This window comes from Corvus hawaiiensis, chromosome 11, assembly GCF_020740725.1.
Source record: "Corvus hawaiiensis isolate bCorHaw1 chromosome 11, bCorHaw1.pri.cur, whole genome shotgun sequence".
NCBI classification, from domain to species: Eukaryota; Metazoa; Chordata; class Aves; order Passeriformes; family Corvidae; genus Corvus; species Corvus hawaiiensis.
In genome coordinates, this window is record NC_063223.1 from 5,074,093 (window position 1) to 5,089,467 (window position 15,375).

A 15,375-nucleotide genomic window follows, 5' to 3' on the forward strand; every position below is an offset into this window, starting at 1 on the left:
TGCTAATTTTAAATAAATGATTTTAAAGGAAAAAAAAGAGTTGGGAAAGAACAAATGTATACAAAGAAATGTGTATCAGTTGTATAATTGCCTGCCTGTGAGTACAGTACTGATGTATTTTCTTTTAGCAAAGAGAAAGCCTCGAGTGCATGACCATATTCTTATTTAAGTTTTCAGAACAGAAATGTTCCAGCAAGTCAACATGGCAAAATTAATGTTTCTATTAATAAAATCTCATGTCAAGATACATATGAAAGGCTCAAACTGAAAAGGCAATTACAGCAACACCGTGTCCAGCACGAAGTTTGGTTTTTCACGAGATAAAAATACTTCCACGTTGGCTTCTCAAAGCAAGAGGACATTTATGAAACAAAACCAGGATTACATGGAAGAAGGAAGTGTTTCTCAGTAAAACTGCATTTATTTCGGATACTTGCATCAAAGGAAGGGGCATGGAAAAGCAGGTATGGAAAATGGTGCAAAAAGGCAGAAATAGGGTCAGGAGCTGAGTCCTGGCTCCAACCTCTTCTGCAAACTCTTGGGAGCACAAACAGTGTGAGATGATGGGGGAAAACGTGGAAGCACCTCAGAAGATTTCAGGGCACTTATGTTGTTATTTTCATCATAAATTCCTTCTAATTCTAATAATAAAAATAATGATAATAAGCCTCCCCTAACATTTATAACATGTCTTTCCTTGAGTGTTTTAAAAACATTAATTCCCCAATATTACCCTTTCCATCTCTTTTCCAGTCCTGAGAGAGTTAAATGTGAGGGATGGTGGCTCACTGGGGATTTATAAGAGTTCAAGCTACTTTCTAGAGCATTTAATTTGTTTTTGAGGCTTCTGTGACCTCAGATTTAATCAAGACATTTAGTGAGTTCATCACAGAAAGCTGCAGAGTTGTGTTCAGAGTTGTTAGCTGGCCATAATTAGGATTTCTTATGACTGTTTTTCAGGACACACTACAGAGTCCAATGGGATAATTTGATTGAGATCACTCAGGTTGTTTTCAATTTTCATGTTCTTCTGCTCCCAAAGAGGAGACCAGCAGAGGAGAAAATGAAACAAAAGAGTGAAAGGTGCAGATGGAGGAAAACTTAGTTCAGGCAAAGTGGAATTTTGCTCTGTTTGCAGCACAGGAAGGGGAAAACATCAGCAGTGTTATTTATCTACTGGGGATTTTTTTTATTTCTCTTGATCTGATTTTTGACATTTTGACCAAGGAGCTGCCCCATCACTTCCCAGGTTTTGCCAGAGGCTCCCTGCCTTTATCCCAGTGCCTGTGGGAAGCTGCTGGGAGGCTGGAAGAGGAGGCTCCTTCTCACAGCACTCACTTTCTACTCTCTGAAATGACCTGCACTCACCCTTTGCAACTTGTCTGGTATTAACTGCTCTGAAAATGTGTATTCTCTGCTCTTGCTGGAGTGCTGGAGAATTAAAGGGCTCATCTCCTTTAACGCATAATAGGATATGTCTTGTCAGCACAGTGTTCCAGAATGGGGAACATGTAAACAAAAGTAGGAAAAATGTAAATGCAGAAAATGGCCAAGCAGATTAGTGTGTTAAGCACCTCCTGTACAATGGAGATAAGAGGGTTATACAGACTTCTAAACATCTTTACAACATGCCTCTTAAACTGTTTATTTTTATAAATTGTTCCTTATAACACAGCAAACTTGCTGTATATCTTACAGGCTGCTTGCTCTCCTCATCCAGGGTGAAATCCAGGCTCCACCAAAGACAGTGACCGAAAGCCTTTGGATTTCAGCAGAGCTGTGATTTCACCCACGGATTCGTCCCCATTAGACAGCTGAGGTTAATTGAGCTAAGAGTTACCTCCCATGTGATGACCAGCTCGGAGCGGCCCCCTCCTCCTCCACTGATGTTCGTTGGTGCCACCACAGGAACTGGAGAAGAAAAGATGTTGGTGTTTGCAGCTGGTTCCCCAAGGCTCAGTCCTGGGGCCAGTCCTGTTTAATGTCTTTGTGGATGGTCTGGACAAAGGGATTGGAAGTTCAGAGGAAGTTCAGAGAGGGCACTAAGTTGGGTGGGAGTGTGGTTCTGCTGGAAGGCTCTGCAGAGGGATCTGGGCAGGCTGGATCCATGGGCTGGGGCCAGTGGTGTGGGATTCAACAAGGTGAAGTGCAGGGTACTGCTCTTGGGTCACAACAGCCACATGGTGAGCTCCAGGATGGGGTAGAGTGGTTGGAAAGTGGCCCAGCAGAAAAGGGCCTGGGGTCGGTGGTGACAGCAGCTGAACATGAGCCCAGGTGGCCATGAAGGCCAAGGTCACCTGGCCTGGATCAGCAATAATGTGGCCACAGGACCCAGGCAGTGGTTGTCCCTCTGCACTGGGCACTGCTGAGGCCACACCTCGAGTGCTGTGTCCAGTTCTGAACAAGGTGGTCATCAGCCAAAGGCTGGGCTTGATTACCTTGGAGGCCTTTCCAAATGGATGATCAGAGCATTTCCTACCTCACCTGCAGCTATTCCGCCTGTCAACAGGTAGAACAGGGATTACACTGCACAGCAGCCCGTTTGAAATTAACTGAAATGATGTTTACACGTTTTCTAAGGCTGAAGCCACAGATGTGTTTGATACATGAGTACCCTGGTTCAAAAAATTAATTAAAGAACTAGGAGCATCAAGTATCTGACATTATTATGCCTCATCAACTAATTGGCAAAATGATGTTCCATTCAGACTGTAGCTGCAACACTACTGATTTACTAATTATGCATTTGTTCAGTAAACATGTTGTTGGAGCAATATATTAATTTTTTTAATTGGTTGTATGTTTTTCTTAGCAAATTCAAAACTCGCAATTTGCTTTTCTCCTTCTCCCAAGAGTGCAAGTGTCCAAAAGTTGGTTGACTAGGGTTGGGTTTCTCCAGCATTCCCCAGGTGTGTGGCACCAGAGGTACAGGACTGAGATCAGGGAACTTTGTTGAGGCTGAAGGGGCTCATGGTGGAGAGGCAAAGAAAATATCAACATTTCCTTCCTCTTGCTTTATATTTCTTCTTTAAAGTCTCTGCCAACCCAAACCATTCAATGATTCTGCCATAGCACATTCTTTGTCAGCTGCTAGGGAAGTATAAGAGAAGAGGACATCCCTGGAATGGGCAGAGACAGGAACTCTCTACAGGACATTTGGACTGGCACATCTCCGAACCCTTTCTTTAGAAATTTCAAGATTGTTTTGTCATTGCCTTCTTTCAGCTCTCACTGTCTGAAAAGCTGATGTGTAGGGTGAGAAATAGGTCGGGTATTTGCATCTCAGAAGGTTTTTTCAGAGATTTTGGGCAAGTCTTGACATATCTGTTTGTCCTTCCTATTGATAAATGCATTAGCCCAGCTCCAGGGGTGGCAATAAAAGCAACAGTGCTTAAGTTCACAGAAATTAAAGTCAACTCATTATCATTTCCAGATTCCAGTCCATGTATAAATCTTTATCTGCTTTCATCCTCTAGAAATGGGAGGAGTTGCAGGATAATTTTGCTGTGCAGCCATAAAAGTGAGTGCAAGTGCAAACAGCCCGGCTCTCCTGGAGGGTTTCGCAGAGCTGTTCATTTTTGTCACTCACAATCAATGTCTTTGGGCACATCAGAGGCAAATAATTTCAGACTAACAAGAACTGCATGGAAATGGCAAAACAAACTTTCAAGCCTGGTGTTTCACTGTTTCATGAACCAACTGATGCTCAATTAGCTCATGTGTTAAATGTGTTCAGTACTTACTACATTTGCACGGGGTAAATTTTGTGCTGCTGCTCAGCAGAGCTTCAGCTGGGTCAGAGTTGAGAAACAGATGAAAATTTACAGCTGAGTGCACCAACAGAGGCTCAATTAATTCTCAGCTCCATTTTAATGAAAAGAACAGTGGCTCATTTGCATCCACAAACCTACTAATGCTCATATTTCAACTGGCAAAATAGTTATTACAACAGTGGAGCTCAAATTCACCCTTTCCTGGCCAGGCATTTGCTGTCCACACCATCCTGCTGACTTCAGTTCCCCATTCTGATTAAAAAATTAGGATAACTTGTTATTTTCCCACAACACTGTAATGTTTTGAGACAGAATTTACAGCAGTGAAGGGGGTGAGCAGCTAAAACCTGAAACGAGTCTTTCTGTCCTTTTGTTAAACTTCAGAGCTATGCTGTAAGGAAATAATCTTCCTTGTGTTATTGCCATAATAAATAACAATAATTTTATTGTTTCTTTCTCCTCTTGTGAATCCCTCTAATAAATAAATAAATAAAAGTTTCAGAAGATGAAAGCTCTCACTGAGCGTCTGGTTTTGAATCTCCCACTTTGCAAAGCCCCACGGAGGTAACAGCAACAAAAACCTTCTCAAGATTAATTTGGGCTTTGTGATCAATCATGTAATGGAAAATATTTATTTGAGATACTCTGTTGGGAAATTTTAAAGGTCTGACCTTCTATGGAAGGTGCTGGGGGTTGGGACTAGATGGTCGTTATGGTCCCTACCAATCCAAACCATTCTGGGATTCTATTCCCAGAAACAAATGGATTCCATGTTCTAAAAAAACCTGTATTTTCTTCTGTATAATGTACAATACTGTATTTTGAGTTCTGTCCTGAAATGCAGCTTGCCAAACTTCAGAGCTTGGCAAATGAGATAAATAGAGAAGAGAAAGTGGATTGTAAAAGCTGCTTCCATTTTACTGCTTTCCATCCTACAAATACTGATTTTATAGGCGGGAGAGAATTGATAAGCAGGGGGCTGCAAGAAACATAAACCAAAGGTTTGGGCTGCAAATAAATTGTACCAGATTGAGCAGGTCAAAGGATTGACAGTGTTGGTCACCCAAGAGTGAGGCAGCTTCCCGTGAGGTTCCAAGTCCCCGAAGATAAAAGAGTGAAGGTCAGACAGATAGCAAGGATCCCACTCTGGAGTCAGTGGAAGCTGTTGGCTTCACCGGGCTTTGGATTTATTTCCTCCAATATCCAAAGTTAAAGCCAATATCCTTTTCCTTACTGATGCTCAGATATCAAGCACCTCTGCAGCCAAGGGATATTCAGAGAGTGGAGTTATCATTTCCTGTGAAAGTCCCTGAGCACAGTAAAAACTTGGATTTAATTGGGAGACCAAAAGCTGTTCTCCCCAATTGCTTGAGTGAAAGGTTGGTTGGGACATATCAAAGGGAGGAGCATAGGCTAACTCCAGCTTTTATCATGGAATCCCAGAATGGTTGGGGTTGGAAGGGACCTTAAAGCCCATCCAGTGCCACCCCTGCCATGGGCAGGGACACCTCCCACTGTCCCAGGCTGCTCCAAGCCCCGTCCAGTAACGTGCTCTTGTGGAAGGCTCCCTGCCTATGGAATTGGGTAAATAACCCTGTAGGAGTGAGTGACTCTGCTGCAGTGAAATCCCCACAGTTGAGAGCTGGGAAAAAACTGGCAGAAAATAGGGCCTTACCTGCTGCTTTGGTTTTCAGCAGAGCTGATGGCCTGCTCGGCTCCCCAATCCCAACGCCGTTGCTGGCAACCACCCGGAACTCATACTCAACCCAGGGGCTTAAATCCACCACTGTGGCCTTGTGAGTCCTGCCATTAATGACCTCGGGAGCTAAAGGTAATTGTGACACCAACAATGGATTTTTGAGGTAATTCATTGTATAAACAAAACAAAAAATCCAAGACAACTCCTGAATTGTTTACCTGTGGCAACCGCCTGCCATCCCACCGAGAAGGGAGTCCTGGTCTGCACACTGTAGATCTGCACTGGGCTGTTGTTATCTACTCCAGGCTTCCAGGATAACCCAGCAGTCGTGCTAGAAACATGTTCAACTTTAACATCTTCTGGTGGACCTGGGGGGCCTGACACGATCAGCATTTTAAGAGGAAGGTATTGGGAAGAGAAGATTCACTGCTGGAATGGGTTGGGCAACTCTTACTTTCTCAAGTCAGAGGAATTATTCATGAAGCTGCAGTGTCATGAAAGCAGCACAATCCCTAAATGATGGCTCCAGGCCTGGATTACATTTTTATGAGTCCGGAAAATTAATGTCTTGATGTCACTAACATGAAAACTACAAACAAAGGAATGATTTCTTTTTTGTGTCCGACAAAGAAAGGCACCCAATGTTGTCTTTTGTTGAACCATCGAACATTTTGAGAATTCCTACTGAATTTAATCAAAACTGAGGTTCAGGAAGAATGCAGGATGGTGCACTACACAGATTCCTGATTTCTCTTAGGGCTTACAGATCTGCTCCCATGACAGCATTTCCTCACTGCTGGTGGTAAAAAACTGAGTTAGAAAATATTATTTCATATTATCTCCAAGTAGGGGAAAGGAATGAGGTCTTTTGATTTTCCCAGCCTGCAGAGTGACCCAGAGATTCCTGGAGGAAACGACAACACTGCTGAGATCAGAAGACCTCCCTCTGACCTGTGTGGCCAGAAAATTTTACAAATAGACCACAGCAGGACTGCAGAGGTTTCCCTGGGTTGGCTGAACAGCAGGATCATGCTGGCCACAATTTTGGGGCCAAGAGTACAAGATATGAAACATTTCACTATTGAGATGTGGAATTGATATGCCAGGAGTCATTCAAACAGCAGCTGATGTTAAGTATTCCTAATTCCTCTAGGAGATGTGTGTGTCTCCCTTACAGACATACCTCTCACAATTATATCTGCTGTGGCAGATTGACTGTCTAAAGAAGTTTGCACCATGCACACATATTTCCCAGAATGATGCAGCTGAATATTTCTTATCATCAAATCCCCAGCAGATTCCTGGAGAGATACAAAAAAAAAATAAAAAAAACCCCAAACTAATCACTCACAACATGCTTTCCATACTGGGCATTTTAATAAATTGCTCAATATTAATAAAAAATTCAGCTTTTAAATTAAAATATTCATAGCTATCATCAGTTTCTTTCATGGGGACATTTTTATTATGGCTTCACAAATAACTCAAGTGCCTTTATGAAATTTAGGGAAGAAAAATAAATGGTTGCAGCCCTTGTAAAGAAACAGTGATTTGCCAGGCATATAAACAGCGAGGAAGGAATTATGACAAACATTTATGTCGTGTAAAGACTGTGGCAAAGAGTTTCATTAAGGAGTTGGGGAAACTCACTCTTCCAATCCTTTCAAAGTGATGGATTCCTCTGCTCAAATCAATTCTCTGGCCATTGAATGACCACGAGAACAGCACGTCCAGGGAGGGGTCGTGGGACACCTGGCATGGCAGGACAATGCTCTCTCCAACTGTTGCATCCGTGTCAGAAGGTGGAATAGTGATGACAGTCCTTTCTGGGGAGGCAAAAAAATTAGATCCTTTTCTGTTAAAATGCTTATAAAAAGAGCAGCTATTGAGGGAGTTTTGTACCATTTGGGAAGTGATTTCAAATTGGCCCAAATGTTCTGTAATAAAGGGAATTCTCTCTAATCCAGTGACGATTTTAGACCACTCCTATGGCAGCACCAGCCCCACAACCGAGTTGTGTGCCTGAGAGTGAGCAGTTGTGAGAGGAACACCTTAAATTAGTTTATATTTATATTAGGAACCCCCTAAATTATATTACATCATACAGCCCATAATCAATAATTATGATTTCAGTTGAAAAGTGCTGATTTCTCTTAAAAACTCTTAAAAAAAGATTTGAAGAATTCTCCTGGCCAAAACTTGCAGCAAAACCTAAATTGCTGCTCATCTCCACTTACTTTATACATTGACATCCTTAACCTGTATTAATGTTAGCGGTAATTTACTCCACAGCACCACTCATATTACAGCTTCAAAGATGTTCCCAGGCAGGAAAATAATTTATTTGATCATTTTTAATCCATTAGATCGAAACCCAAACTTGCAGCTCTCATGAAGGGAAGTATCAGCTCACTGAAGGGGAAAGAAATGGGTTTATACGGCTTCACTTTTGTTGATATGACTGGCAGAGAGATTAGAGATAACAACCACTTTGTTGTAAGCAATTCCCTTGAATAAAGCTTTTGTGCATGGAAGTGTTATAAAGTGCTGAGAATTTAGACCCATGTAGAAAATGAGAGCAGAATCTCTTCAACAATATTAAAATGCTCTGAAAATAATGTGAGAGGAGGAGAAGGAAATGTGCACGAGCTGTATTAGTTCAGTGCTCATCACAGCTTAACTCCAGAATTTAAGTGATTGTTAAATCACAGAATTCTGCAAAGATTTGGGTTGGAAAGGACCTTAAATCCCACCCAGTGCCACCTCTGCCATGAGCAGGGACACCTCCCACCATCTCAGGGTGCTCTAAGCCCTGTCCGACCTGGCCTTGAACACTGCTGTTATCATAAGAAATCTCCTTTATTACTGGCAGGCACCTGTTTACCTCCACCAAATAAATATTGAAAACTGCCCTTTTGAGAAGTACATTGGGTTTGAGCATGAGGTGTGTTTTTTAGTAGTGATAACAAAAAATAAATTCATTTATTATGGTGTTCCCATCCTCTTGCACTTCTCATTGTATCCTCCTCGTCCCCACTAATGCAGAATGTTCACCTGGGTGATATTTGCTGCTTCTTTTATGGGCTTGTACTCAAAACTTCCACCTCAAATACTTTTAAAAGCTTCTTAAAAACGCTTGGTTCTGCCTTATCCATCCATCTCGCTTAGCAACAGCCAACACACATTATATGGCAAATCCCATTCCAGAGGAGAAAAGAGGGAAGATGTTGTGAGTGCTGGAGGTGTAATAAAGACTTCTCCCACAAAGAATAAACAACTCGATGAGCAGCAATAAACTTAATTTGCACATTAGCTATGCTTTCCCAAGTTCTGACATTTCAGTTGAAAATAATGCTGAAGCAATGAGGCCTATAATTGAACAGCCCAAACTTCTCCAGAGGGGAAACAAAACCAAATGTTCCCTGCAAACAAGATCATTTTTATACCATGTTGTTACTCGGTGTTTTAATAAACTTCATAAATGCCAAACAAAATAATTTTTTTTCTCATGTTTTAGTGGGATTTTCCCATATTGCTGCCATGTATGGGACATGTGAGAGGGGACAGAAGCTTAATGAAGTCAGAGCTGCTGAAACCCTGAAGTTCTTGGTGTTTTCATTGCTGGCTGTGCTGCAGCACTGTCTCAGGCCACACTCTGAGCTGTATCAGTGCTAATTGCTCTGTCAGAAGGTGAATATTAAAAAGATTTTTGCCAGATGCAAAGTTAGGGAGCAGACCATCCTTCAGGCTACAGCAACCATTCTGATAGTACTGAAAACAAGGATATTAAGGAAAAAAGTTACAAATTCAAATCAGAGAATCCTAGAACGGGTTGGGTTGGAAGGGACTTTAAAACTCATCTCGCTCCACAAAAGAAGGAAACCCTGAAGTACCTTTCACAATCAGGTTCCCTGAGTTTCTGGCAGCTCCAAACTGGTTGGTGGCTACACAAGTGTAAATCCCAGCGTCTGCCTTGGAGATGTTGTAGATCCTGAGGCTGCCATCCTCCAGGAACAACACCCTGGGGAAAAACAAACAAAATGGAATCATGGAATCCCAGAATGGTTTGGGTTGGATGGGATCTTAAAGCTCATCCCACCCCCTGCCGTGGGCAGGGACACCTTCCAGCATCCCAGGTGGCTCCAAGCCCCATTCTACCTGGCCTTGGACACCTCCAAGGATGGGGAATCTACAACTTTCCTGGGCAACAGTAGAAAAATAGAAATTGAAGAGTCTTCTGGCAGAGGCACAGTAACAGAAGTGCAGTGCTGCTTTTGATATTTAAACGTTTCCATTGTGATTTTTCTCTTCTCCAGCAAGCTGAACACGTGTTAACCAATTTTCACCTCTGCTGCTTATTAATTTCTATATTAGAAATGTTTTATTGGCAAACTGGGCTGGTCATTCACTTTTCCAGGTGACTTTCTTACAACAAAATCTGGAGTCTCAAGAAAAAGTCGAAAGACTCAACTTGCTACTTACTTATGTTCTATTTTACCATGTTCTGCTTTTTTTTACAGATCCCAGTGCTCCTAAGCCAAGATAAGGTTGTGTGTGAGCCCAGCTGCCCATGGAATTGTGTCAGGATTATTAAAAGATATTATCAGACTGGCTGAGATGCTCAAATACCACCTCACCAGCCAAGGAGCCAAATCAAATCCATCACTGTCTCACAGGGCCCTCGAACCACCTTGGAGTCACTGAGTTGTTTTATATCAGTTTGCAGAGTATTGGGAAAATTGCATTTAGTGGTAAATTCGGGACCACTCTTATGGACAGATTTCATTTTTAAGCTTGTTCTTATATTTTTTTTCGTGTTAATGAGATGCTTTGGGATGTAAGTCAGGACAAGAATTGGATATGATTTCCTTGGATCAGCTGTCACTGTGTGCCTGGCGCCCTTCTGCTGTCACATACAAGGGCAGGACTTCAGGATCTGGGGGTTTTTCTTCAGAATCACACAGAACACACATCTAAAAGTAGAGGGTTTTAATATCAAAGCTGAATTAGCAATGAACTTTAGGTCAGAAAATATTAGTCTGTAATATTTTGGAGTGTTTTTTCCCAGTTCTTCAACATCCACCTGCTGCAGCTGGTAAACGTGGAACTTCTTGAACAAATTTTTTTCTGAGTTTAAAGGAAATTTAGGACATGAAGGTCCTGGAATTTCCATAGAAATGGAGTCAGGGTCTCTATGTGCATCTCCTCTTGACACTAAGCTCAGTCCGTAACAGGCATCAGAGGATCTGCACCCAAATGCCACATTTCCTTACATTCAAAAAAATCCACTGTAAGCCACAACTCCACAGGAAACCAGGCTCCACTCACTCACAGCAGCACTGTATCATTTTTTATATCCCTCATTTAATTGATGTTTAACTCTAATACAAGGCTCCTTTCATAAAATAGAAAATATCTAATTCATGCATCACAGCTTGAGTATTTAATATTTATTACTAACAACATAAGATTGGGTGATGTACTGAATTATTAAAGGAAATGAACAGTCACAAGAGCAGAAGTTGGAGCTGGCAGGAGCATGAGAACCATTAAACACACAAAAAAAACATCACAGTGTGTTTCTGTTTCCCATTCTGGCTCTCATACATTTGTAGCTGCAAGTGGAACACACATCAGACCTTGTCCTGCTTCTGTTACACCCTCCCAGCCTCTCAGCTGAAAAGCAGAAGCACTAAACTTGCATTTCTGGTGATCTTCTCGCTCACAACCCCCCAATCTCATGTCTCCCACACTCATCTGACCTTTCCCTGCACAAAGATCTGCTCCTGAGTAGGGCAAGGTGGGTTTAGGACCGGCAGAAGAACACGTGTTCCTGTGATGCTGGGCATGCAGTCACTGGGGTGTGCTGCTGAGAGGGGAAGGGATTTAGGCTTGAATGAAAAATCTTTGTTTCCTTGGCAATAATCACCAGGTACTGCAGCACCTCCTGGTTTGCCACTGGTGGTACAGTGAGGAAATAAGTTCAGGTTTAAAAATCCATCGTATTGAACTGGAGCAGAGCAGAATAGGAAGCACCAAAGTCCCCTCCTCAATACAGTGATGCATCAGCTGATTGATATTTTTTGGATAAGGAAGGATGAATGAAGCTGTGCCAGGGCGGGGTTAGGTTGGATTTTAGGGAAAGGTTCTTCCCCCAGAGGGTGCTGGGCACTGCCCAGGCTCCCCAGGGAATGGGCACGGCCCCGAGGCTGCCAGAGCTCCAGGAGCGTTGGGACAGCGCTGCCAGGGATGCCCAGGGTGGGAGTGTTGGGGGGTCTGTGCAGGGGCAGGGGCTGGGCTGGATTATCCCTGTGGATCTGTTCCACCTCAGGATGTTCCATGGTTCCGTGATCCCATGAACTGAGCTGCTGTCTCTCCTGTGGATCAACACAGGAGCCCCTGGGTCCTTCCTCTCCCTCTGTGTGGGGACACACCTATGACACTGTTTCAAAGGCAGCTTTGAAAATGAAGAAACATTTCCAAGTATTCCCCTTCTGCCTCTGCAATATTTTTTGCATTAACGATGCATTTCTTCACGTCAGCTTGCACCAACCACCAGAAGAACTGCTGGTGATAAAAGAGGGGATGCAATCGAGTGCCTGGGTGACATATGGTGTTCATCAAACAGTATCCAAAGAGATTCCAGTGTGAATCAGCAAATGTTCAGAAATTGGGTACCTGAATAATAATTTATAACAAGCCACCTCAGTGTCTTTCTCTCCATCAAATATTGACGACCTGTTACTTTTACGGCAGTTGCACCTAAAAGCTCTTAGGTGGAAATCGAAATCCAGAAGTGGCATAAAGCAAAAAAAAAAAAAAAAAAAAAAATCTCCATTCCCACTCCATTCCAAAAAGCTTCAATGTAGGTAAATACACAGGAATAAACAATCTGTTAAATACAGAATAGCAAAGGGGAGAAGCTTTGAAGCCCCTGTGGATTCTGCTTACAGCTTTTTCACTGAAACTTGGTCATGCCTCAGATTTTTCATCCCTGTATTCTTCATGATGAATTGAGACCTTGATAATTCCCATCTCTCTCATTTAGTCACTAAGAGGTGTTTGTACGCACTCAAGAGCTGACAGTGTCACGTTTGATCTGAGGAAATGCTTTTCTGAAACAATATTTCAATGGCTGGGCAGGCTGGGGATGGAATGGCTCTTTCAATGGATCAAAATGGAGCTTGGCAGAGAGAAAATCTGCTCAATAAAAGCTGCAGAGTTGTTTGAAACAGGTCACGCTACCTAACAACAATTAGAGTGAGCAGCAAATAAGATACTCAGGCACAACTTGTGTGAGAGCATAAAGGACTCCAGAGTAATTAGTTTAGTGGGGAAGGGAATGAAAGAAAATTTTTTTAAAAAGTGAGAAATTTCCAGGTGTCCTGAGGTCTCTGTCAGGAGAGGGCTGGGAAGACAGAGCACAGCAGAAAATCAAGACTATGCATTTCAAATGCCAGAAGAAAACCAGCAGTGCCCTGTGAGACACTGCCGCAGGTGCCAAGAGCAGCAAAGTTGCCCTAAACTCCCTCAGAGCAACGATTTTGTGCTGTGGGTGGGCTCAGAGGGGCTGCACTTCATCGTCTCCCATTTATCTCTCAAATCAGGGAGCTGTGATGCAGAAGGCAATGGGAATATTGCCTTTAATGGGCTTTGGATCAAGCTCTGACAAGTGGTTTAGAAAGAAGCTGTGAAAGGCACGTCTCACCTGCTGAAAGGCTTGCTGGAAACCATTCCTTTTCACAACATTTGAGGCTGTGTGAAGGCTATAGATAATAATTCTCAACAGCTGCCGCACCAGACAAGGTAATTCCCAGTGCTGAGACGAGACAGAAAAGTTTAACTTGTCCGACATCATGCAGAGAGAATATTTTGTCTGCCAGGAAAACTGGACTTCTCTCAATAAGTAAATAAGTGCCTGTCAAAGGACCAAAAGCATGAGATCTGAAGCAGATCTGATAACTGCATGGCTGTGAAAGCAGGAGAAGGAAGAACTCAGGACCCAGCTGTTCATAAAGCCCTGAGGCAGCAAGGGATTGCTTAAGCACGGGCCTAACTCTAGACTGGCATCTCTGACTTACAGAATGCTTAAATCCTGATCAGAGTCCTGCTGCCTCCTGTGCTCCTGCCTGGTGCTGCCTCTGGGTGAACAGCTTAATTAACCCAAGCTGCTGTGAGGAAAAGAAGAGATGAAGGTCCAGTTCATGCAAAGTTCCTGCACACCAGGGCAAATTGGGAATACACGGAAATATCAATCCATATAGAATTGTGGAACGGTTTGGGTTGGAAGGGACCTCAAAGCCCATCCAGTCCATTGGGCAGGGACACATTCCATGATCCCAGGCTGCTCCAAGCCCCGTCCAGCCTGGTCTTGGACACTTCCAGGGATCCAGGGGCAGCCCCAGCTTCTCTGGGCACCCTGTGGCAGAGTTTTATCACCCACACTGTGGAATATTTCTTCCTGCTTTCTTCCTAACCTGACCCTCTTTTACTTTAAGCCCATCAGATACAAATATTGGAATTCTCCTCTGAGTGACTCCATCAGGAGAGGAGATGAGCACCATGTGCAGGAATAGAAAACAAACAGCCTCCCCAGGTTCTGCTGGAGTCAGAGCTCTGTGTGATGTTCAAAAAGAAGAGTTTGCAAAGTTTGTGCAGAAGCCACGAGGCTATGGGGAAGAAGTGAGAGCTCATTAAAATTGTCACACATACTTTTTAAGTAAAGAACTTGAGAAATCAAGCAGGGATTTTACAGCTTTTAATTAACCAGGCCAAACAAACCATCTCCGAATGTGTTGTCTCGTGTGAACAAAAGATTGTTGATGGCTATTTGCTTTGAACTTAAGAGCATGAAAGAATAATATGTATTTAACAAGGCTGATAGAAGAGATAAAATCTGAGAAAAGAAAGAGGTGTCAAGTCATTAGATTTAAAAGTGCAGCAGGGGTAGCTTTGTGCACTGCTGCATTGTTCAGCCAATCTGTTTTCGGGAGAGGGGGGATGTTAATTCATGGATATGAAATGCATCCAGCATTCAATACAGCAAAGGTCTTTGAAATCCCCATCAAAATCTTGAGCTGGATCGGTGTAAAACCAGGGTGAATTCTGCAGGTTTCAGCACTGCCAGAAGGGCATCTCTCCTTTCATGGACCTAATTCCTTTCCAAATAGAGTAACCCTGATACTGTGTAAAGATTTCCTCTTCTTGTCTCCTGCCTTCCTCTAGCACCTGACACCTCCCAGCGTTATTGCAGCCTCATCCTGGCACTGTGCTGATAAAAAGGGAGGAATCTGGATCTGATGGAATCAGAGGCAAAGTAATTTTTATTATCTGAGAAATCCTATTTGAAACCGTGTCTGCTCAGCCTCCCCTTGCTGCTCAGGAGCAAACCCCCTCTTTATTTCCAGGCTGTGCAAAGACATATTGTTTATAAATTTCTCCAGACACGCTGCCAGACACTGAGACAATATCTGACTCCTCTAATTTTACAATGATTGAGGAGCAATGGAGGCTGCACTAAAAACTACAGAGGGAAGAGAATGAGGGGCAGAAAGACAAGCACAGCTCCCAAGTGACTCGGAATTAGCAGAGATTTATGCAGATGGAAATGTGAGTAAAGTTTGACTGAGTGAATGACTTGTCCCTGCTGCTGACAGCCCTGGTATTTTTGAAAAGGTCCCACTGAATCCCATCTGAGATCTGCCTGTCTGTATCATATGTTAATGATCTTTGTACCTGTTTATTCTATTCTGAGCATAATTTGTATGCTAATGGTGTTGCCATTTAATAAACTGTGCTTAAAAGATTTTCCTTATCTGCATGCTGATATAAATGAGCTTCAGGGTTGACTGACAATTAACTGGAAATCAAATAAATGCTTTGGATCAAAACAAAATTACACAA

At 42.8% G+C, this 15,375-nt stretch overlaps 1 protein-coding gene across 4 annotated transcripts in view; it reads right to left on the reverse strand.

The window, feature by feature from the left end:
• The window catches only part of CNTN6 (contactin 6), a 128,813-nt gene that overhangs the window by 8,255 nt on the left and 105,183 nt on the right, over positions 1-15,375 (reverse strand). For all 4 annotated transcript variants that reach the window (XM_048315699.1, XM_048315698.1, XM_048315696.1 and 1 more), the window contains 6 exons: positions 9,366-9,493; positions 7,123-7,298; positions 6,656-6,773; positions 5,691-5,849; positions 5,449-5,598; positions 1,841-1,911 (listed from right to left, as the gene is read on the reverse strand). In XM_048315699.1, the coding sequence (XP_048171656.1) occupies positions 1,841-1,911; positions 5,449-5,598; positions 5,691-5,849; positions 6,656-6,773; positions 7,123-7,298; positions 9,366-9,493 (802 nt within the window). The remainder of the gene's footprint in view (positions 1-1,840; positions 1,912-5,448; positions 5,599-5,690; positions 5,850-6,655; positions 6,774-7,122; positions 7,299-9,365; positions 9,494-15,375) is intronic.